Source organism: Sinocyclocheilus rhinocerous, unplaced genomic scaffold, assembly GCF_001515625.1.
Source record: "Sinocyclocheilus rhinocerous isolate Xijiao unplaced genomic scaffold, SAMN03320098_v1.1 scaffold1581, whole genome shotgun sequence".
NCBI classification, from domain to species: domain Eukaryota; kingdom Metazoa; phylum Chordata; class Actinopteri; order Cypriniformes; family Cyprinidae; genus Sinocyclocheilus; species Sinocyclocheilus rhinocerous.
The window spans coordinates 255,576-279,395 of NW_015635516.1; the positions used below are offsets into that span (position 1 = coordinate 255,576).

At 39.9% G+C, this 23,820-nt stretch overlaps 3 protein-coding genes across 5 annotated transcripts in view; 1 reads left to right on the top strand and 2 right to left on the bottom strand.

The window, feature by feature from the left end:
• The window catches only part of LOC107746907 (transcription elongation factor A protein 1-like), a 6,255-nt gene extending 4,851 nt beyond the window's left edge, over positions 1-1,404 (bottom strand). Inside the window, exons 1-3 of the mRNA XM_016561242.1 lie at positions 1,158-1,404; positions 561-623; positions 362-467 (exon numbers count right to left, since the gene is read on the bottom strand). Coding sequence (XP_016416728.1) covers positions 362-467; positions 561-623; positions 1,158-1,232 — 244 coding nt within the window. The 5' untranslated portion in view covers positions 1,233-1,404. The remainder of the gene's footprint in view (positions 1-361; positions 468-560; positions 624-1,157) is intronic.
• A 283-nt stretch (positions 1,405-1,687) lies between these two features.
• On the top strand, positions 1,688-15,122 carry LOC107746908 (oxygen-regulated protein 1). 2 transcript variants are annotated; one of them, XM_016561243.1, is made up of 5 exons: positions 1,688-1,746; positions 6,233-6,351; positions 7,421-8,100; positions 9,034-9,190; positions 9,350-15,122. In XM_016561243.1, exons 3-5 carry the CDS (start codon positions 7,432-7,434, stop codon positions 14,824-14,826), a joined length of 6,303 nt encoding a protein of 2,100 aa, XP_016416729.1. In that variant the 5' UTR covers positions 1,688-1,746; positions 6,233-6,351; positions 7,421-7,431; the 3' UTR covers positions 14,827-15,122. The 2 variants fall into 2 exon arrangements, with proteins under 2 accessions (XP_016416729.1, XP_016416730.1); XM_016561244.1 differs by having other exon boundaries at positions 9,353-15,122.
• A 1,948-nt stretch (positions 15,123-17,070) lies between these two features.
• On the bottom strand, positions 17,071-20,473 carry LOC107746919 (retinol dehydrogenase 12-like). Of its 2 annotated transcripts, XM_016561265.1 has the most exons (7): positions 20,354-20,473; positions 19,367-19,482; positions 19,051-19,206; positions 18,803-18,907; positions 18,393-18,602; positions 18,098-18,290; positions 17,071-17,978 (listed from the first exon to the last, which is right to left on the bottom strand). In XM_016561265.1, exons 2-7 carry the CDS (start codon positions 19,476-19,478, stop codon positions 17,876-17,878), a joined length of 879 nt encoding a protein of 292 aa, XP_016416751.1. In that variant the 5' UTR covers positions 19,479-19,482; positions 20,354-20,473; the 3' UTR covers positions 17,071-17,875. The 2 variants fall into 2 exon arrangements, with proteins under 2 accessions (XP_016416751.1, XP_016416752.1); XM_016561266.1 differs by lacking the exon at positions 20,354-20,473 and having other exon boundaries at positions 19,051-19,217; positions 19,367-19,441.
• Between the last annotated feature and the right edge of the window lie 3,347 nt (positions 20,474-23,820).

A 23,820-nucleotide genomic window follows, 5' to 3' on the forward strand; every position in this document is an offset into this window, starting at 1 on the left:
ACAATTATTCGCTTTTATAAATAAAGTTATTTTATTAAATGTTTAGATTTTATAAAATTATTGTGCACTCATGATTTTCTAGAATAACTTTTGCTGCTGAATTATTCACTAACCTAGTTTATAATAGTATTTTTGTCAGATTATTATATATTTTTTTCATTTGTTATTTTTCTTTAAAATGAAGTTGTCTATATTTAGTAGATTGTGTTTAACAGACAAAAAAGTGATGATCAGGTAAACACACTGAGGTGTAGAAATTCTACGTTGATTAAAAAAAAAACAATGCTGGTATCAGATCGGTATCGGATTGGATCGGTTCTGAAAAAATGGTATCGGTGCATCCCTATTCTTGATTACTTACCCAGCAGTTTCTTCCAGGACTTGATCAAGGACTTGGCCAGTGAGGTCACTTCATCGTCTGTGCTCTGCTTGCGGATGGCATTTACCGACATCCCGATCCTCGTAGACTGTTCATGAGAAAAGCAGGAGAAATTTCTCGTTAAATTGTATCTGAGTACTGAAGCATGAATGATGAGCAGTGAACAACAGCGTAAACACACCTGCAGAAGCTCCAGGGTCATGGGTATATTCTTTAGTTCCTTTAGTAAGTCCAGTGCACCAGCCTAATAATAAAAAAAAAACACAACTTACTAAAATACATTACATTATGATACACTGATAGACACAATAAACTTTATGGAAACTTTAATGATACATAAGCATGTTTACAGAAACATCAACGGAAGCAACTATGTAGCATAATATCTAATTAGCATAACATCACTTTTACTGACACGATCTGGGTAAAACCTTGCTTTATGATATATTCATAAGCATACTGAACGGCAGAGTCAGTTTGTTTTCCAGAAGAAATCAGTAGCATTACTGCCTCCCGCTGACTGACCCTGTGCATTTATCCGCGCTAACAACAGCTAATGTTGCTAATTTCCCCGCTAAGCGCTGAGTTTCTTAAACAAACTAAACCACTATATAATTTTCTCACTTAAGCATTAACCACTCAATCTATTCAAAAAAACAGGTCCCCAGTTTCTCTCTAGATTATGAAATCAGTTCTTCTTCATGTATATAGCTGTTAGCTTGCTACGTAGCCTCGTCTGGTCCGAGACTGGGAATTCATTCATGACAAGACACCTCACCCCGTTCTTCTTCTGTGCCATTTTATCCATCTTTTTTGCGATCCGGATGATCTCTTCCTCTTCTTTCTTGCCCATTATTGATGTTTAGTGGTAAATGTTAAATTTAAACGGAGTTTAAATGTAAAAAAAAAAACGTAGAGGCACACGCGAACACGCCACTCAACCGGCGGCGAACGCAACAGCTCTGGCAGGAAGGCGTTTCTATGAAAAGCCCAGACATCACTAATCAAACCATTCACTAGCAGCGCAGGCAACACTAATCGAAGAAACGAACGCGCTACACACTGGAAGCGTTCTGAGTTAATGTTTTTAATCTAGTTTATCCCTACAACCACTTGAAATTACAGACATAATTGATTCAAATTTTATGCACAAGATGTAAAATATCTTGAGCCGTATGGGATGGAGCGATTTGGCAGTGATTTGTGCTGAAAGTACCCTGTGGTGAGATTCCAGTAACCTCTGTGTGCAACACTAGAGTGCGCTCGTGCTCGTTTTACTACAACGCAATGCATTTATACTCAGTTAGTGGGGATATATCACTAAACCAGTTCTTTTGGTGCGCATTTCGAATTATATCGGTGTAGTGGTAAGCTATAGGTTTGTTGTGTGCCTCCAAATGTTATGAATGAACAGAGGCGGACACGAAGATATAGTGGGTGCTGAAAATGAGAAGCAAAAATTGTGGAAACTACAGAACATAATTATGTTGTCTGTGTTAGTCTAATATCACAGTAGTTTGCTTGAATGTATAAGGAGTCATATTGGCCTAAATTGTCTTCCTGACAAATTAGCAGGATTTCAAAGCTCAAGCTCAACACTTGGCTTGAAAATTTCAGACTTTCATGCCGGAAGGTTTATCATAGCAGCATCATTAATTATAACAGACAGAGAAATAGAATGAAGAAAGAAGTTAATCAGTTTAATAGATGGAAGTTAGTTGTTCTAAAATTTAATTTGAGATTTCAATAAATAAGTAGGTGTGGCCTTATATCAACATATATTCTTGGTATATGACAGGGTGAAAGAAATAAAACTTTATCTAAATATGTCTTTGTGGCGAGGGGGGCGTGGTTCAGCGAGGTCTGCATCGGGAGAGAGAGGCAGGAGACGAGCGGTTCGTAAGTAGGTCAAGCGCAAATGATAAACACCTGTGTCTCGTTTCAGTAATTGGTGTGGAGAGACCGGATAAAAGGGGCCACCTGGAGCATATGGGGAGAGAGACTGACTGCTGACTGGGGAGAGACTGTGCCTGCTCTGGAGAACCTGTGATTGTGCAATTGTGCGATATTGAGCGCTGGTAGCGCGATGTTCTGTTTACTTTGTTGAAGCTGAATAAAAACCCCAGCAGCAGTCAAGCCGACCCTGTCTTCCTTCCACCCTCTTGAACCCTATCACACTGGTGCCGAAACCCGGGAAGGAAGAAGAACGCCGACGCCGTCATGCAGTCCCCGTCAGGATCGCCATTTGCGGAGGTCATTCAATCGCTCGCGGGTCTTCACCAGGAGCACCATCAGGCACTGCTGGGCCTGAGGGACGATCAGGAGCGGCGGTTCCGAGCCTTCATCCAAGCCCAGCAGGAAGACCACGAGCTGTTCCGGAGCTGGATTGACCGGGAGGTTCGGGCTGCGGGACCTACATCTGCCCCAGCACCACCCATCCATGTGCCTCTCCACAAGGTGGGTCCCCAGGACGACCCGGAGGTGTTCCTGGACCTGTTTGAGAGGTCGGCAGAGGCCAGGAGGTGGCCCGAGGAGGACTGGCCAGTGCGGCTCATTCCCCTGCGGTTGGGGGAAGCACAGGTCGCCGCACAACAGCTGCCAGTCCAGAACCTCCTGGTCTACAAGGACCTCAAGCGCGCCATCCTCCAGCGGGTCGGCCGGAGCCCCGAGCAGCATCGCCAGCGCTTCAGGTCGCTGGACCTCGGAGAGGGGGGCCGACCCTTCGTGATGGCGCAACAGCTCCGGGACGCCTGCCGCAGATGCAAGCGACGTCGAGAAAATCATCGATCGAGTGGTGCTGGAGCAGTTCGTGGCACGGCTACCGAGGAAGACTGCCCAGTGGGTCCAGTGCCACCGCCCGACGTCGCTGAACCAGGCCATCCAACTGGCGGAGGACCAGATGGTGGCGTGCCCCGGGGTCGGCGAACCCCTGCCATCTGTCTCTCTCTCCCTCCAAACCTGTCCCTTTCCCCAGGTCCCGAGGAAGTCTTCCCCCCCGGGCCCCACCCCGCTGGAGAGACTGACTGGGAACGCGAGCGACCCGGGGAGACGGGTGTAGATACACGGAAGCAAGTTGTGTTACGTTTGTTATGAGTTATTGACTGCGAGTCTGACAGCGCTGATTGAGCGCCGTATTGTGTGCGGTGCCCGAGAAATTTAAATAAAGCTCGCGTCCCAGCAAGCCGACCCTGCCTTCTTCCTTCCACACTCCTGAACCTTTACTACACTGGTGCCGAAACCCGGGAAGGAAGAAGAACGCCGTTGCCATCATGCAGTCCCCCCCAGGATCGCCATTTGCGGAGGTCATCCAATCGCTCGCGGGTCTTCACCAGGAGCACCATCAGGCGCTGCTGGGCCTGAGGGACGATCAGGAGCGGCGGTTCCATGCCCTCCTCCAAGCCCAGCAGGAAGACCGCGAGCTGTTCCGGAGCTGGATTGACCAGGAGGTTCGGGCTGCGGGACCTACATCTGCCCCAGCACCACCCATCCATGTGCCTCTCCACAAGGTGGGTCCCCAGGACGACCCGGAGGTGTTCCTGGACCTGTTTGAGAGGTCGGCAGAGGCCAGGAGGTGGCCCGAGGAGGACTGGCCAGTGCGGCTCATTCCCCTGCTGTCTGGAGAAGCGCAGGTGGCCGCACAACAGCTGCCAGTCCAGAACCTCCTGGTCTACAAAGACCTCAAGCGCGCCATCCTCCAGCGGGTCGGCCGGAGCCCCGAGCAGCATCGCCAGCGCTTCAGGTCGCTGGACCTCGGAGAGGGGGGCCGACCCTTCGTGATGGCGCAACAGCTCCGGGACGCCTGCCGCAGATGAATGATGGCTGAAACAAGCGACGTCGAGGAAATCATAGATCGAGTGGTACTGGAGCAGTTCGTGGCACGGCTGCCGAGGAAGACTGCCCAGTGGGTCCAGTGCCACCGCCCGACGTCGCTGAACCAGGCCATCCAACTGGCGGAGGACCAGATGGTGGCGTGCCCCGGGGTCGGCGAACCCCTGCCATCTGTCTCTCTCTCTCTCCCTGCCCCTGTGTCCCCTCCCTCTAAACCTGTCCCTTTCCCCAGGTCCCGAGGAAGTCTTCCCCCCCGGGCCCCACCCCGCTGGAGGGGTGGTCCAGGGACGGAACCCCCAGCCACCCCGAGGGCACTGCCCAGGGGGTCAGGTCCGGCCGGCGGCAGCCCGGCCGCAGCTCCCGTTCCGCCGCTTTCACCCAGGTAAAGGCTGCTCTGTGTGGCGGGTCGCTCCTTCACTCCCCTGACTTCTCTCTCTCTCTCCCCTTTTTATTGCAGACTGACGCGTCGGACAGGGGGCTGGGAGCGGTCCTGTCCCAGGAGATAGAGGGGGAGGAACGGCCGGTGCTGTACATCAGTCGGAAGCTCTCAAAGAGGGAGACGATGTACAGCACCATTGAGAAGGAATGTCTGGCGATCAGATGGGCCGTCCTTGAGACCCAAGACCAAAAAGGAAGTGAGGCAGTTCCTGGGGCTGGCAGGATATTATAGAAGGTTTGTACCGAAGTATTCGGACCTCACCAGCCCGTTGACTGACCTCACTAAAAAGGAAGCACCAGATCTGGTCCAGTGGACGGAGCTGTGTCAGCAGGCTTTTACCCAAGTAAAGGCTGCTCTGTGTGGCGGGCCGCTCTTACATTCTCCTGACTTTTCTCCCCCCTTTGTCTTACTCAGCGCCTTGCATGTGTGGAAGCCTCTAATCCTTAGAGATCCTAAGTTAGTTTTTGCTCTAACACCTACATGACCAACAAAATCAATAATTATTATGGCACGTTTTGATAATGACAGCTAGAATGTACCTTATACTGCTCTGAATCTCAACTACAGTAGTTATTGAACAGAGTAAGAGCTTGATCAGTGAACAAAACTGTTCGCTGAAACCAAACTGCTTGAAATTTCCCTAGAAACACTGCTAGGCTAATCTCCACCCCATGCTGATAAGGAAATCCTATAAAACTGAGACATCACGGGGAGCCTTGAGATTACTAGAAACCGCTGAATATCAATGAACAAACATTGCACAATGTCTCATTATGAAGAAAAAATTAATAAAAGTTAAAGAATGAACAGATTCAGCAAGTAAAGTCCATTCTTTTATCCTGTACATATCCATATCTCATGCTGATTGATTCATGTGATACAAGATTAGCATCTCCCCAGATGTAATGCATTATGAACTGGTGTTGCTCTGCTGTAAACCAATCACAATCACAATATTCCTGCTGTGCTTCCGTAGTCACAGTTACGCTCCCACTGAGAGACACATGCTTTACCAGCTGAGACTTCCCTTTCCCTTATAGTCAGCTACAGCATAAAACCTCTCCACTTCACTTCACTCTAATCCTATTAACAGAGGCCTTAAATCTGCTTATATCTCTGCAAGAAATTAGAAACACCTTCACCCATCTGCTGAATATCACACACAGCAGAACAAATACTTCATGTCTCATTATGTTTAAGTGAAAACCACTAAAACAGTGTGTACAAATGTAATTTGTTTAGTTGATTATACAGTCAGGTGAGACAACAATGCAGGTATTATGCTATATAAACAGTTGAGATCAGCCGAAAGGTTTGCGTGGAGGTTGTTGCTTAACTTAATTATGTTTTATGTTTGTATATCATTCAGTATCACACTTACTGTTATTATGGTTATCAGTACTGTACTGTTAGAAACCTCACAGGCTAAATATGCAGTTTAATTATATGTTAGTGCAAATGCTTAGATTATACAAACAACAAGTTTCAAAATGTTCTGTTTTTACATTTGTTTTAATAGATGAAGGCTTACAATGATAGTATTCTTGATGCTCTTTCTCTAAAATGCTGTTTAATCATGACCAAAGATTACACAAATCGACCCTGATGCCTGCCGTCCCAAAATAGCTTTGAGCGTTGTTCATAATCTCTTCAGTTGATGGACAACAAACTCGCCAACTCAACCCTCCTGAAAATGTGAAATAAGGTAGGATGAGTGGCTTCAAATATTTGTGTTTTTATCTAAATAGTAGCATAAAAACTAGTAACATGTTCTGTATATTTTTAATGTTTATATTGATACATTAACCTGCTGTAGAAAGTGTGTGCTAATCATAAGATATTAGTATGGTGTTTGTTTTAAGTATGGATTGAATTTGCAGCAGATTAGAAAGTGATTACTATGTTTGAGCTTTATATACATGTGCTTTTGAATCATGGTTTCTAGAACATGTTTTGTGGCTGTTATGCAGTAGTTTACTGCACAGAAAAATCCTTGTGGAACATGATTTGTCAATTGAATGAGGCTGTCCGTGCAACACGGCAAAGCAATCTGTATAAAGATGATGTTTTCAGATAGAATTCAGTAAATTTTAGAACTAGTGACCTGTTCCCATATTTCTTTAGTGAGTTCTTTTTAAGATAACAACATAAAAATATACATTATTTGTTTTTATCTATACTTAGTTTAAGTTTAGTTCCATAAATATTAGCATTAGCATTTGTTCATTGACTTCCATTCTTATATCTGACCATGTTAAGCGAACATTCCTGAGCAAACTCTTCTAGTCCTTAAGAAAAGCCATTTCTCTGTTGACTGCAAGAAGCCAGCTCATTAATGACTATGATGAAAAATTGAAAACCATACCTGAAAGACGAATGTAGCTGTTGCTGCTAATGAACTACAGATTGATTTTTCTAATGCATTTGTAGTTGTAAGAATTGTAAAGTATAAAGACTTTATTACAAAGAGCATATCACATAATTTAAAGGTTTTGTTTTGTTGTCATCAGCTGAAAGTCCCCCAGAGTACATTCATTTACAAAAACACTTGCTTTATGAGTGACAAAGTGAATTTGGAAGCAATTTCAGTACGGTAGAATTAAACCTAATGGGACACTGATAGTAAGAGCAGAACAATGTTATGGCATACAATTCCTAATTTATATTTTTATTATGTACAATGAAAAAGAAAAACCCTGTGATGTTGAGAAAAGTCATATTAAACTGAAATGTAGTTTTAAATTTTTTTTATTTAACTCTTGTTTTTTTTTCAGTATCTCTTAATATGAGCACAACACACCTTAATGATGCACCCCATCCCGACATATCCGTGGGGAGTGTGCAGACATTGGTCTCCAGATCACTACACCCCCAACTAGACCCCATTACTACTAAGAGGGTATGTTTCTACAAGAGCGGGGACCCTCAGTTCACAGGGCACCGGATGGTCATCAACAGCCGCACTTTTAAAACCTTTGATGCCCTTCTAGATGCCCTCTCCAAGAAAGTGCCTCTGCCATTTGGGGTAAGGACCATCACGACACCCAGGGGAGCACATGTTGTCCGCACCCTTGATGATGTGCAGGATGGGGGCTCTTATCTGTGCTCAGATCAGAAGAAAGTCAAGCCTTTTAACTTGGATGAGGTCTATAAGAGACAGGTCCCTTGGAACACTACCAGACCTGTCAGTGCGGGACGTCAAGCACGCAGAGAACTGGTCCGGCAGCTAGTAAAGAGAAATGAAGTGACCACAAGGGCAGGAAAAATGGCAGAAAACACAGTAGTGGTACGAACACCAAAAAGACTGACGGTGTACAAAAACAGGGATCCGAGTATGAAGCGAGTAGTTGTTCTTCATAGAAGAACAGCCCCAAGTTTTGAAGCCCTTTTGGATTATCTTTCTCAAGTGATGCAGTTCCCAGTTGTGAAGCTTTACACAGAAGATGGCAGAAGAGTAAGTATATCATATTTACATTTAGTCATTTAGCAGATGCTTTTATCCAAAGCGACTTACTAATGAGGACAATAAAAGCAGTCAAAACTAACAAAAGAGCAACAATATATAATATACAATATATACAATATATAACAGAGGTGTGACATGCGTTCTTTTCGGCTCATTAAAGATTAATCTTGCAGCGGCATTTTGGATTAATTGTAGAGGTTTGATAGAAGTGGCTGGAAGATATCATATATATAATGGTTTTCCTAATTAAAATTATAGGAAACATTGGTAACTGGCAGCCAGTTAAGAATCTGAACTGCTAACACTATGGTTAATCTCAGGAGTTACTGAAATCATTTTTCTCTATTTCACACATCACTGTGCCCTTAAAAAAGTATGAAGTTCTTTAAAAAAATCATCAATTTTTTCTAAAAAATAAGTACATTAAATTTGATGCATTTTATGTAAACACTCAATTATACTACTATATCTTTGACTAACAGAAAAGAAACTAAAATGCAGTGATATTACACTGTAATGCTTTGGTTTTGTACAAAAGATTTTAGCACTGTTTAACGGCTCTTTTGCAATACCTGTCTTGAAACATTTTTGAGACAGTTTTGCTTTGCCTTGTCATTGAATGTTTAATCTATTAGGTATGTTTTGTGCAAGATTTCAATCTTTTTAGCTTCAAAGTATACCATGTCTTTGTTCGTTACAGTCATTCCGTCAATCCTTGATGTACTAAGCCATGATGTTTTAATTCTTACCCCCAGCTGTGAGAGTACACTATAATCACTCTTGTCCCTATGGTGTCTTGAGGAATGTCACACACATGACTGACTAAAGCTCATGTTAGCTGTCAAACTTATGTCCTAAAGTTTCTGAAAAAATGAAAAATGTTATTTACTGGATGCACATAAGTTTCTGTTCTATTTATAGGTTGAGGGACTTCCTGCCCTCATCTTGTGCTCTGGGATTGCTGTGGCAGCTGGTAACGAACCCTTCAGAACAGGAATCTACAATCTCCAAGCTCCCACTAAAGTCCAGTCAAGGACATATGAATCTTTGCATCCAACACAAACTGAGACACTACTACGTAAGCCAAAATTATTATTATTATTATTTTCTTATTATTTTTTTTTTTAGAACTTTGCTTTACTTTTCAAGTTTAATTGATGATGTTTTTTTTCTCTTTTTTCCCCTTGCCATCTTCCATCTTCTGTCTTCTAATAATATCGGATCATTCGTCCATAAGAAGAAAAAAAGATTCCAGTTGGAACTATTTCAAGATCAAGGAATTTCTCTTTATCTTCTGAGAGGTTCCTTGTAGAGCAGATCAATAAGTCACTAAATGGAAATCTGACAGAGCACAATAGGACAAATAATGAATCAATGGAAACCGAAGGCAGTCAGCCAGTGGGATCAGATGAGATGGAGACCTGTGACTGTATGGATGGTGTGGAGCAGAGGAATTACCCCATTATGCCTACCGAAGACGACATTGAAAAATCATTTCGGGTCAATGAAGATGGCAGCATGACAGTGGAGATGAAGGTGCATCTTACTATAAAACAAGAGGAAATGATCCACTGGACAACTACACTGAGCCGCATTTCCGATAATAACCAGAAGAGGACAGTGTGCAATTCCAAGCCACAATCAGGTGCAAACTCATTAGATGTAACCAATGACTCAGGCAAAGAGTCAAATGGACCTCACAGCCTAGATTCTAAAGAAATCAATACACTCGCTAACAAATCTGTAGGATTCATCAAAGAAGAAAGGGAACATTATGGCAGTGATACATCATCTGAAAAGCCCAAGTCCATCTATAGAAGGCTACCCACTCCAGGTCCCAGACAACAAAGAAAAGAGGCCTCAGTCGAAAACATCAAAACCGTTTCAGAGACTGAAGTTCAGGAGAGTACAGTAGGTGCGTACTCATACATGGAGCGAACTGCACAGGGAGAGCTGACGGAGGGTTACTGTGTGGTCAGTCGCAACAGTAGCAGCAGCACAAGAACTGTGTCAAAACCTGGGAAGAGTGAATTGGGAGAGGTTAAGCAGAAAAAGTCTGACACTTCCTTTAGATCCTCAGGTGTTGCACAGATTCTTCAGCTACAAAACAATGGGACGATGGGAATAACAGAGACTGTGATGCACATATATGAATCACAGGGTACGTGTGACAATTACAATGCAAATACACAGGTGTATGTGGACAACAAGCCTGGATATCACACAAAAGCTTTGCCTCAAAGCAAGCCAGGCTCAACAGACTCAGGACCCCGTTCATCAAGTAATGATTGTGATGTAGATCTCACTAGGCAGTCCTCAAGTTCCAACTCCCAGGATGGTGGAAAATCCAATATGCTATCATTATCATCTGCCTGTTCAACACCTCCAAAAAAGACAAAGAACAATCCATCCATCCTCACTGATGATGAAAAACAAACATTGGTTGAGGGAACGTCTGAAATGACTGAAAAGAAAATTATCCATCCAGCAGCAGCGATGGAACAAGTCTCTGATGATAAAAGCATTGTTAGTAATAAAAATAATACACCAAAGTCCAAAAAATCAAAGAAAATTACTTCTTCTGAATCATCTGGATTTGGGAGAAAAATAAGGGGCAGTGCTCCGGGGTCTTCAAAAGACCTCCAAATGACGTCAGACACACTAAGCCACACAGGATCAGAGAAAAAGACTAGCTCAGCAGAAAGTGACAGACGTGAACACAAAGCTGTAAGAGACAAAAGTAAGAAGACAAAAACATTTGAAAGTCCTCCAAAGATTAGACAATTTAATCTCAATACAGGGAATCAAAGTCGGTCAGATGAATATCTCAAGTTGAAAGATAAAACTATCAAGGACATTTCCCACAAAGTAAACACAAATGACCATGACTCTCAGGGGCCTAAACTAAAGAAGAATAGTTTAGACATTCAACCGCCAGCCCCAATAAAGAGGCTACCGAAACAAAGGTCAATGAATGGTGTCAGATCAAAAAAGTCCTCTAAACAAAAACAGGAATTGAGTGAAAGTGTGTCATTGCCCGTGTTACAATTATCCTCCTCCAGTGTAAATCAATACGTTGAAAGCTGGCTAAATAAAATTGAACCAGAATCCATGCCCTACGATGATGAGACAAACCATCCAGAGATTGTACCAAGAGCAGTATTCCAGATAGGGAGTGACTCCACTGATGGCTCTGAGATTAAAAGTGACCCTGAAAAAGATAGCGTAGATGTTGAAGGCCCTTCTCTAGAAGATAACGCTGACGAGAGGCCAACTTCTCGCCCACCTGTACAAATAATGTGTGAGGGAGAGCCAACCGAGCCACAGAGGCCGAGAGGATTTTGTAAATCGATGCCAATTTTGAGGGTACATTCTGAACAGGAGGGTCTGGTAAGAATGCACAAGTCATCTCAGAACTTGGCTCCTCCTGACCCTTCTGGGACATCACAAAGTACAGAGGTCATAGTTAGGTCAGGCATGAAACCGGTTTTGCAACAGTTGCGTTTGTCTGTTCAGTCCATCAAGCAGGCGTTGAGTCCGACCCGCTTAACACCTCTGGAAAGGGAAAAGTCGAGTAGCCTCCCGGATTTTTCCTCTCAGGTGGCCTCTGCCTTTGGGTCTCCCTCGAGAGCTCTTCTGTCTTTCTTGTCACTGATGACTCTGAGAGATGGACTTTCAGTCCTCTACAAAGATGACTCACAAGCCAGCAACTCTAATGTCTGTCCAGAGGCCCTGCAGGTAATGCAGTCCTTGGAAAAAATATCTGGTATTAAAGATGAAGATGAGCTAAAGGCCAGCTTGACCAGTCTTCAAAGTTCAACTTCATCCAAACTAAAACAAAGCTGGAGAGATTTCCAGGAGCAAAATGTCTTTGAAGAGAGTCCGCCGCTGTCACCAAGATTCTCAGAGCAGGAGTTTGCCGTAGAAGTGGACTTAGAAGGAGAAACAGAAGATCAGGACAAACAGTGCAGTTTTAGCATAGAACAGTTACTGGATGAACTGAACATGCCTGAAGATCTTCACAGAGAGATTTTCTCTCTTGTTGAAGGAGAACTACAGTATTTTAATCAAGAAGACGTAATCAAACATGATGGCACCATCAGTGAAATTTCAGGTAAAGAACAGGAAAATGAAGATGGCTCCTTAAGTGGTAGTTTAGAGAAAGCTGCTGACATGGAAGAGGAAAAGGAGAATATCGACCAAGACAATGACAAAACCAATGATGACATAACCAATGATCAAATGGAAGCAGAATCTCAGGAATTGTGTTTAATTCAAGCTCATTCCCCTGACTCAGAAACTATAGAAGAGGACATGGGTAATGAAGATTCTGGTATAGCAGTGCCCATTCAATCACCTGAGGGTAATGGTAGTGATTCAAGTAAAGCAGAGGTTTTAGAAACTTCTGATAACAACCAGATGAATGCAGAGAACATGCAAGAAAGGGTAATGCATGAAGACTCTGAATCTGAAAACAAAGATAGTGAAGGAAATCGTTCTCCAACATCAGAACAAAAAATAACAGATGTAGCTGTAGAAGAAGTTTCTGAGCTCTCTGATAACCAAGACAATATTTGTGAAAGAGAGGACAATGTAACGCCAGAGATTATAGAAGAACGAGACACTGATGTAGAGGAGGACATCATTCAGAACATCAGGGTAACTAGCGAACAATCAGATGCTTCAGAACCCGACGACACAAATGGCAAACGCTCATGTTCAGCATCAGAAACTGAGTGTGTGCCATTTTCCGACAGAGAGGCAGCTGAGCTAAATGAGGACAATCAGCACAATACAGTTGAGGACCGTGTCAGAGAGGAAGCTGAACTTTCTGATTTTGAGGAAACAATTAGTGATGGAGGACATGAAGAAGAAAACAAGTCCATCTCATCAGAATGTATTTCCATTCACTCAGAGACATCATCACCTCATCGTGATACAGAGGGTGAATGTAGAGAGCAAACATTAGAATCATCCAGCCAAGAAGATGATCAGGTGATGTCTCCTGATGTCAAAGATGAAGATCAACAAGAAGATGCGCCAGAGATCTCAGAGGGTGAGAATCCTGATCCACACTGCAACAGCAGCCCTCAATATGGTAGTAATGATGAAAATAGTATGACTCCTGAAGCTGAATACGAGAAAACACAACAAATTGAAAATGGGCTTGTGGAAGAACATGCCATTAATGAAGTGGACCATGAGAACTCAGAAGTTTGTGAACGAGTAGATCCAGATGCTGAACCAGACTCTTGTACAATCTCTGATCCTGAGGTTGCGGATGAGGATGTGACAGAAACAAAGCCAAACACAAGTGATTCCGAACCCTGCAAAGTCCAGACATTAGAGGAAGGTAGTCTCACTAAAAAGGACAGTTCTGCTGAAGAATGTGATGTAGAAGAGAAAGACTTGGGTTCGCTTGATTCTTATGATAGTGTGAATAGTGTTAGACACTCTTGTACCGATAATAAAGATTCTGTGGAAGGGGAGTCATGCGGCAGTATTAGTACAAGTGAGCACCAGTTTGTGAAAGCTGAGAGTTTAGGTATGGAGCATGGCTATCATTATCTACTACATCCAACTGAGATCTCACAAGAGCTGCTAGACCTAATTAATTCGGCTTTGCTGTCCTCTACCCTGACTGTCACATGTGATTCAAATGGCAACCTCAGAATAGAGCCAGACAAACACAAAATGAAGGAGATGTTTATGGCTTGCCAAAAGATAGATAATCAATATGGTCAAAAATGTCTCCCGAGCCCAAATACATCAGATTTGTCTGATTATAGGCCTGAGACATCCGACAATGGTGGGTACCAGTCGCAGGAGCTTTTTACCGAGAGTGGAGAAGAGGAGGCGGAGAGGTTACGTATCTTTCGAGAAATCATAAAACGAAGTTCAGAGAAGCCAAAAAGAATAAACCATGTAAAAGAAAACAGCTTGATGAAATCGTCCACATGGATGACAACAAAACCCACTCCCAGTCCAAGTTTAAAAAGCAGCAGTCTTGCTTCTTTTCAGGATACAAAAAGCGCAATCCAAGAGACAGTATCCCACAGTAGATCGCCAAGCGATAACAGTTCACTTGACAGAGACTCTGAGTCGGTACAGTGCATGGCTTTAAAAGACAACGTGGACTCTGGAGAGGGAGTGCTGATTGATAAAGGCAGGTGGCTTCTCAAGGAAAACCACCTCATCCGTAACTCTCCTCCTGCAACTATGGGAATGTACGGAAATGGAGACACCACATCAGCTGACACGGCGCAGGACAACAGAAGTGAGGATTCAGCCTACCCATATTGTGAGAACCAAGCCTCGCCTCTGGCTGTAATATCCTCTTCTGAGCTGGAGGACATGGCTAAACCCCCTACACCGAAGTGTACGTACTTCAATATGGCACATAACAGTGACTCTGATCCTCTCTTGGATGCCCAAAGTGTCAATAATGGCAACGGTGGAGGGAACGCCAGGAGAAACAAGAAACTTAAGGTATCTCCGATGGGTGAGTCCTCTAAAATGTGGGCAAAGAAAAATGGAAGTATGTCTTCATTCGCATCTGTTGAGTTCAAACTGCCTGATGGGAAAGTTCATCCTCAGGAGGGGTCGGGATCTGGTACTAACAGATCTCAAAGTCAAGACAGTCGGAGAGTACAAGAGGAGGAGTCGAGGGAGGGTCTAAATCTCAGGTGTGGGCAACACTGCCCAATTCTATAGTTCAAAAGGGAAAATAAACCAGCTACAAGCACTTCTATTTAAGGTATTGTCAGATTTAATTTATTTGTAGTAGCTTATGTGCTTAAACTGTTTGAACAGCAAAATGTAAAGGCATACAGTCTTTAACTGCAGTGAAAATACTTTAATTTACTCACTTTGGTGCCTGCTGGTATTTAAGCTTTCAGTTGTAAACATTTGCCTGTTTTAAACAGTTTTGGGTTATTTCAGACATGTATTTTCATTTCACAGGGGCTATATTGCACAAATCATCTGATTTACTTGAATTTATTGAACTTCCTAAGTGGTATTTCTCATAGAGAAAAAGAAATGAACTTAATTGTTGCATTTGTTTCCTAATGTGGACCTGTCTCTTATTGGGTAAAAAAAAAATTACCTTTAGCCCTAAAATATGCTTGATTTTTTCTCCCCCGAGAGATGTAGAGACTCCTAAGAAGGAATACTAAGATTAAAAAAAGAGTTATAATTCATAACATTGCATGTGCAAGTTTAAAACAGCATTGCAAAGTACCTTTTTTGAAGAGTGGTCTGCTGAATGACCTCTCAAGATGTGTTGCCTCACTCTTTGAGTGGTCCGTTGTTAACAAGTAACTATACAGGAAGTAATAGTTAGTACTACAGTACATTAACACTGAGCTTAATACTACTAACTAATATGGAAGCAAGATTAACTAAGCGGGAAGTAATAGCAAATTTAGGACAAAGGTAGTTCCTTATTAGATATTCAGTAATTACTAAAAAAAAATATCCTCATTAAGAACTACTTGCTAACTATGGCCAGTTAATAAAGTATAACCAATGAATTACTAATCACAACAGTAACATTTCTAAAAACTTATTAAATTACTTTGATGTCAACCCCTCACTAATTACTCAAGTGTTACCTTGTCAGCCCGCAGGAACTACTAGTGATCTGGACCATTATTTTAAAGTGAAAAACACGTTAACAAGTTAAACAACTTAACCCGTCACTAATACTAAAGTGGGCTGACAAGGTTGAGTAGTGAATAGTTAGTGAGAGGTTAACGTGTTTTTCACTTTAAAATAATGGTCCAGACCACTATTGGTTCCTGTGGGCTGACAAGGTAATGCTTGAGTATTTAGTGAGGGGTTGACATTGATTTCACAAGTAATTTATTAAGTTATTTAATATATTTTATATCTGACACATACTGTACAGCCATACATTTCTGTGAGGCCCTAGTGATATTCTAACAGACATTGTAATCTGGAAGATGTTGTTTTGTGCTTAACACAATGCAGTCAATATTTTCATTAAGGATGCAAATGGTTTTTGACAAGAGACCATCATTGTTTATATTCATATCCTAAAGAGAAGTCTTTCCCAGGATACTGTCACTAAAGGTAGGTGTTTTGGAGTCTGAGAAGTGTTGAACCGACAGTGAATACAGCTCATAATAGTGAACTAATCCAATCATGGGCTTGTCAGCATCCCTTCATAATTATTTAAAATTTTAAATGAATTATTATCATTATTATTATTATTATTATTATTCTGTGTTTAAGTTTGACAAAAACTACTCTTTGGAAAGAGTATAGTAGTCACAATCTCAACCTGTAGCCAACTTATTTGGGGGGATATAATATTCATAAATACGTTTCCGCAAATAATGTCTAAATAATAATTGTCTAAAACAAGACAATAGTTTACTTTTAGACACGTTGCTGTTGTGGTTAATAATTAATTGGTTTCTTTATTAATTGATCATAGTTAGCAAGTAGCACTCAATGTGGATATTTTTATTTAGTAACTACTGAATACCTAATAAGGAACTACTTTTGTCCTAAATTTGCTATTACATACTGCAGTTAATATTGCTTCCATATTAGTTAATAGTATTAAGTTCGGTGTTAATGTGGTACTACCTATTATTTACTGCATAGTTATTTGTTAACAACAGACCATTATTTTAAAGTGTTACCCCACATTTCGAAATGTCTTTGTATGGAAGTTCTCAGAAGTAATTTATACTGTTACTTCAACCAATGTAATTGGGATAGAATAGAAGAAGAGTGAACAATGCTCTGTTGTCTGATATTTTGTGCCATTGTTGGTCCTGTAGATTCATGTTTTTCTTAGGTCACATGAAACACTGACAAACAATAGATCCATGGGTAAACCCATTTAGCAGTGTGTTAAATTGAAAATATTTATTATTTGATTTGGTTGATTATTTTCAGTTTTTTTTTTTTTGGTGTCTTTTACATTTAAAAAATCCAGTTTTTAATGCAGTATTAATATCATAGCACAATTTCCTCGGGGAAGAGCTGTACAATGTAAAAATATGATGTACAACAATGAATAAGTGTATTGAAGGCAGCTGTCATCATTATCACATTAAATGTGATTCTTTTTATTGTGCTAATATCAAATAAAATTGCATCACCTCTACAAAGGATCAATTTTATTAAACTGTATAGATTAATTTTATAATGAAATTATTACATTTTACAAAAAAAAAAAAAGTCTGAGAAATCACCAAAACATACTGAAAAGAGATTGAACAAACACTAAAGTACTGATTCTGTTAAAGATATTGACAGAATCAATAAATAAATGGATATAGGCAGGGCTTGTTCTAAGAGGCTCCTGGATCTGGACAAATTAGCTTAGTTCTCAAAAAACTGTTGTTAAACAGTGCGGGGTTTAAGGAAATATTACCTGTGGAAGGTCAAACAGCTATTGACTTTAAGTCCAGTGTATAATTGTTACATGCTCACCGTATAATGTAATTATATCAGAGTCTAGACCATTTGATAATGCAAATGGATTTGATAATGCAAATGGAGGTCTATGAATGGGGGAAAAAATGTTCTTTATTCTAACTGGAAATATTGTTTGACCTCTAACTTTAAAATAAAAACAACCTACTGAGAAAGAAATATTTGTTGATACTAGTTTGTGTCATGGCATTTTTCCTTGGGTGTTCATGTTGGAATTAATTGTAAATAACAATAATAATAGTAAATAAAAATGGATATACTGAATTGTTTATGGAAAACACTGCGTTCAGTCCCAGACTATTCCCAGCATTTTGCAGCTGAGCTCCCAAAGTTTCTCAGCCATTTCATCATCTCTAGCAGCTCTGGTGCATCTTGAAGGTCTGCAGTTGCTGTAGAAAATGGGAAAGACAGAAAAAACAAACAAAACAAAAATCCATTATGGGATCCAGTCAGTTTATATCTGTTGCCTCTGCAACTGTATTTAATGCAGTATGACACAATTCAATACCTGTAGTAGCCACCACTCTCTTGGTCTAATTCTGGTTGCACTGCGCAGTAGATGGTAGTTTGTGCTCCCTGCACTGGGGTCTTTGTGAAAGGTCTGACAACCTTCCACATGATTAGAAGTCCGAGATTCATATGTCTTTTAAGGTCTGTCCGCACAATTCCTGGATGGACTGCATATGCTGTAACACCTGTGTCTGAAGATACAATTCACGATAGATCAAAAAGTACTCCCTTGGCACAAGTACCCATTAATTTTCCCATTTATTTAATCTTCCAGAATTTTTAAGATCACTTACCCTTGAGTTTTTTGGCCAAGGAACGAGTGTAAAGGATATTGGCCAATTTACTCTGACCATATGCCCTTCTACTGTGGTAATTCCTCTCACTATTGATATCATCAAGTGCTATTGTGCCCCAACTATGAGCCATGGAGGAAAGGTTGATGATTCTTGAGGGGGCAGATCTCTTCAGCAGATCAATCAGCAGGAAGGTTAACAGGAAATGACCTAATTGACATACAAGTGTAAGTAATTGTTCTACAGCACACTTCATATACAGTAAGTCTGCACCATTAAACATGCAGCAAGTCAAAGGTAAAGATGTGCAAAGGAATATTATTGGTAACATATGCATTATATGTTAAGAGAGGCATTAAAGAAGAGGTCTATGACACATTGCATTTGAATGAACAGGAAAAACACTTTACCTAAGTGGTTGACACCAAACTGCATCTCAAAACCATCTGCTGTCTTAGAGTAGGGACACATCATGACCCCAGCATTGTTAATGAGTATGTGAATAGCTCTTTCCTCTGAAAACAAGAGGGTTTTAATAATTATTTTGGTCTACTGTAGGAGACACATTGGTATTTTTGAGTGAATTGCTTTATTTTTGTTTTGTTAGATCAAATACACAGTCAGATTTTGGTGTAAAACTCTTATATTAATCACTTACCTTTGTTGATTACCTCAGCAAATTCTCTGATTGACTTGGTGTCAGATAAATCTAGTTTCCTGATCACTATGTTTTGGTTCCCTGAGTCCTCCATGATCTCTTTCTGTGCTCCTTCTGCTTTCTCAAGGTCTCTGCAAGCCATTATTATCCTGGCACCTGTGAAACAACTCCAAAAACCATGACTTTTATAATTGGTATCCTAAATCAATTTGTGTAACATACATTTAATGTTTTTTTTAGTTTTAGTTCGTTTCTAGAATCTGATTTACATTACTAAGACTCGTAACGGCACACAAGAATAAGATAAATGTGATACCGCGTTTTGCCAGGTCTCTTGTGGTTTCTTTTCCAATGCCAGTATTTGCTCCAGTTATAATGACTGTTTTGCCATCGAGTCGTGCGCTAGATGACCACTGGCCACCAAACATTTCTCTGTGCAAACGCATCATAAATGTAAGTTAAAGGAACAGTGCACAAATTACAGAATTTACATTTTAAGGCGATCTTCCTTTAACAAGCATTTCTTAACAAAAGAGATACAACAAATGGGCCAGGCCTTTTACAAGGTACACATTGAAACAAAACAACTGGATTATTCCGTTATAAAGTCCATGGTGAACAAGTATAAAACAAAAATAAGAGAACGAGTAAATAAATCAATGGAAAAAAAAACAGTTTATAAACAGTGGCAGATTTAAACTATCTGCTAGTATGTACAATACTCATGATATAAAATGTCTGAACTAAAAACTAAAATGTGATCCTGGACCAGTTGGAAAAAAATAAGGGTCAATTTCCCGCAATTGAGATTTATGCATCATCTGAAAGCTGAATAAATAAGCTTTCCATTGATGTATGGTTTGTTAGGATAAGACAACATTTGGCCGAGATACAACTATTTGAAAATCTGGAATCTGAGGGTGCAAAAAAATCTAAATACTGAGAAAATCGCCTTTAAAGTTGTCCAAATGAAGTTCTTAGCAATGCATATTACTAATCAAAAATTAAGTTTTGATATATTTACGGTAGGAAATTTACAAAATATCTTCATGGAACATGATCTTTACTTAATATCCTAATGATTTTTGGCATAAAAGAAAAATCGATAATTTTGACCCATACAATGTTTTTTTTTTTCTTTTTTTTTTGCTATTGCTAAAAATATACCCAAGCGACTTAAGACTGGTTTTGTGGTCCAGGGTCACAAATATAAATTACTGTTGCAGCAATAAATAAAAGTTGTGAGAAATGTTACTTATGTCAATTGTAAGTTTACATCAAAAGACAGAAATTATAAACCTACCTCAGAGTGTATATGTTGGATATCTTGCTGAATGCAAAGATGCTCTAAAGACAACACATGACTTCCCTCTGGAGTTGTTTGCAGATACTGCACTGAAAGACTGAAAAGTGCATTGTTTAGCGTGAGCCACAGTGCATTGGTGTGGATTAGAAATTGAACAAACTAATCCACAGCTAATCGGTTTAATGCACTGATCTACTGTTAACTCAGCGTGAATGCATTCCTTGTAGATTCTGGAAACTTGCTGCAGGTTTTTAACCTAAATAACCTAAATATATGAATAACCTAGGAAAATATACATAACCATTTAAAATAATTGATAGGTGACAAATCAGCTGTGTGTATATGAGCAGTACAATGGAGTACACACACAAAAATTTTTTTTTAGAAAAATGCAATTAGAGTGAGATTTCCTCCTCTAAAAAAACATGAAATATAAAGGTGACCACAAGTACTGTAATACGATAGATAGATAGACAGACCGACAGACAGACAGACAGATAGATAGACAGATAGATAGACAGATAGATAGATAGATTTTAATGGGATTTTCCAATTGTTGTCTCAACAGACACTGTAAAAAAAACCTGACTCAGAATTTTTTTTAAATTTCCTCTTACCTTGTTTTTAACAGTACAATAATTTTTTTGAATTATTTTTTTAAATGATTTGTTTCCTTGACAAATGAAATATTTAATAGCCTATACACTGCATACATCTTACTGCAAAACATTAATTGGAGTGTACTTCCATTGGGCGTACCCACCATTATTATACTGCCTAGTTTCACTAGGATATTGTGAAAATAACATAGTCTTATGAGAATATACTGTGACCTTTCATGATCAGCTAGCAAAAGACAAGAATAAGACTATTTAAAACACAAAGGATTATGTAATAGAAAGATAGTGAGAGAAAGAGAGCAGGAAGGCCAGATTGAGAAGGAAAACTTTGACGTGGTAAAACTCACTAACTTCCTTGTGCATGAGATTTGTAAATCTTTAATCTTTACTATGACAAATAACAGTCAGGAGGTGTTTCCTAAAGCCTCTGGAGGCTGGCCGTTTGACACTGACAGAAGATTTACACATGAACTGACAAGCTGACATCACATTCATCTTCAGCTCTCTTGGCACCAACAGCAAATGGATGAACTGTCTCAGTTACATCAAACTGTCTGCATGCTGTTGCTGAAGGAATATTGACATTCACTGTATGATTGATACTACTCGTAAATTGGTAAGTATCTGCAATCATTTTCTCATGCCAAACTCTGTATAAGGAGAAAATAGTTTAAAATAGTTGTTTCAGTATTATTTTTCAGAAGAACCCTGTTGTTAGCATCTTACATAAAAAACAACAACAACAAAAAAACATCTTTACAAATACATTTGCAGGTTGTCCTGACTAAAACAGCCAGTTACATAGATTTGGTATGTACGTATGTATGTATGTATGTATTTATTCCTTATTTTTCTCTTTTGCATCTTCCTTTAATATCGAAAGGTGTTTAGAAGCATTAGGGAAGTGTTTTGAAACTTCTGCTTCTGCTAATATTACATAATTTGAAAGAAACATCAAGTTCAGCACATTTAAAACACCCCAGAAGATAGGAGAAATCGTCAAGCTCTTTTTTTTTTTTAAGTTGAAGCATCAATTTAGATAAACATTCAAAAGAAGAAATGTGATTAATCTATATGGCATTTTTCAGGGCCAAAACATTTTACCAGGAAAAGAGTTTGGGGAAAATGTGAGTTTATGTTTCATATTTATGTTTCATCTTAAATCTAAAAGTCATTTCTTAGACACTGTTTTGTAATAGCATTGAATATACATACTGTATAATACTGTATAACTCACTCTCTCTCTCTCTCTATTCATTTTTGAGAGCAAGTAAAAACAAAAATGTTTTTCTCCAAAGTGTCAGGCATGATCATAAACAACACTGCAAACCAAACTGGCCTGCCGGAGGACTTCAGAATTGCTCTTCTGGTCTTATACATATTCATCTTTCTCTCTGGGACTCTGAATGTTGTACTAATGTCCTGTATGCTACAGTCTCAAAGTCATCTCTCTTTCACCAAAGTGTCTGTGATCAACCTGATAGCAGTGCACTCCATTTTCCTTCTCACGCTGCCTTTTCGCATTTACTATTATGCTTCTGATAAAGACTGGATTCTGGGCATGTATTTCTGCAAAATTGTCAGTCTTATGATCCATGCCCACATGTATCTTGCATTCATCTTCTATGCCTTCCTTCTAATTGTGCGTTATGTGGAGCACTCTAATCAGCGGCACAAGCTAGAGTTTCATCGCATCCTTCACGCCACGATTGCAAGCGCAACCGTCTGGCTGATCATATTTGGCTCTATGTTCCCAGTAACTATTTCTAACTACGGAATGACGCAGAATGATTCAACTCAGTGCTTTCATTTCGGTCAGGCTCTCATGCAGCCTAGTGTGAAGACATTAAACTATGTTATTTGTATACTAGTAATACTGGTTTGGAGTGTGCTAGCATTTTTCCAAGTTTATTTTCTACTCAACGTGAGTAAGACATTTGGAAAGGCCACATGTCAACGTCAAGAGTTCTGGGCACAACTGAAAAACGTTGTTTTCCTGTCGGTCATGTTTTTTTGTTTTGTGCCCTATCAAGGATTCAGAGTATATTATGTGAGTGAATATGGCAAGACTGAAGAAATGCATCATATAAATGAAGTATTTCTTGCTGTCACTGCTTTCAGCTGCTTTGATATGATTGTTTTTGCTGGTAGAGATGTATGCAAACTTATAAATTCAAGGGGATGGCTTCACTGTTTATAGCATCTATGTTGTATATTGTTTTTGATATAGTGAAATCTTTTCCATTTTGCTTTCCAAATGGTTTCCATTTTTTGATGCTTTTGTGCCTTATAAGATTAAAAAATTGTTCTGCATGACAGAATGTTTGGAAATAACCTGGTGTTTTATTGTCTATAATGCATTAAATAATTTACAGTATTTACATTGGATGGATTTACATTATATATATATAGTCTTTATTCCATTTTATGTGTTCAGAGAAAATGTTTCCACATTTATTTTAAGTGTAAATATCACTTTTAAATATCACTTAAGTGTAAATATCACTTTCCAGAACATTCTCGTTCACCGTTCCTGGCTGGTGGAATGATCTTTCCACCCCTATCCGGAATGCTGAATCCCTGACAATTTTCAAGTGACAGCTGAAAACTCATTTCTTTAAACGCTACTTGACTTCATCTTAAAAAAAAAAAAGTCTCTCTTTATTTATTCCTTCCCTTTTCTAGCTTGTACTTATTTGAACAATGCCTAAAACTTGGTATTTCAAGCACTTCCTGTGTCTGTTTAAGTGTCTGTGTCTTTAAGAAGAATCGCTTTATGTATTCCCCAATTGTAAGTCGCTTTGGATAAAAGCGTCGGCAAAATGACTAAATGTAAATGTAAAT

Coding starts and splice junctions, on each gene's coding strand:
- LOC107746919 (XM_016561265.1), bottom strand. CDS start 19,478: ATGTTTGGTGGCCAGTGGTCATCTAGCGCACGACTCGATGGCAAAACA. Junction 19,207..19,366: donor AAGAGACCTGGCAAAACGCG/GTATCACATTTA, acceptor GTTGTTTCACAG/GTGCCAGGATAATAATGGCT. Junction 18,603..18,802: donor GTTTGGTGTCAACCACTTAG/GTAAAGTGTTTT, acceptor TATGTCAATTAG/GTCATTTCCTGTTAACCTTC.
- LOC107746908 (XM_016561243.1), top strand. CDS start 7,432: ATGAGCACAACACACCTTAATGATGCACCCCATCCCGACATATCCGTG. Junction 8,101..9,033: donor ACACAGAAGATGGCAGAAGA/GTAAGTATATCA, acceptor TTCTATTTATAG/GTTGAGGGACTTCCTGCCCT. Junction 9,191..9,349: donor ACAAACTGAGACACTACTAC/GTAAGCCAAAAT, acceptor TTCGTCCATAAG/AAGAAAAAAAGATTCCAGTT.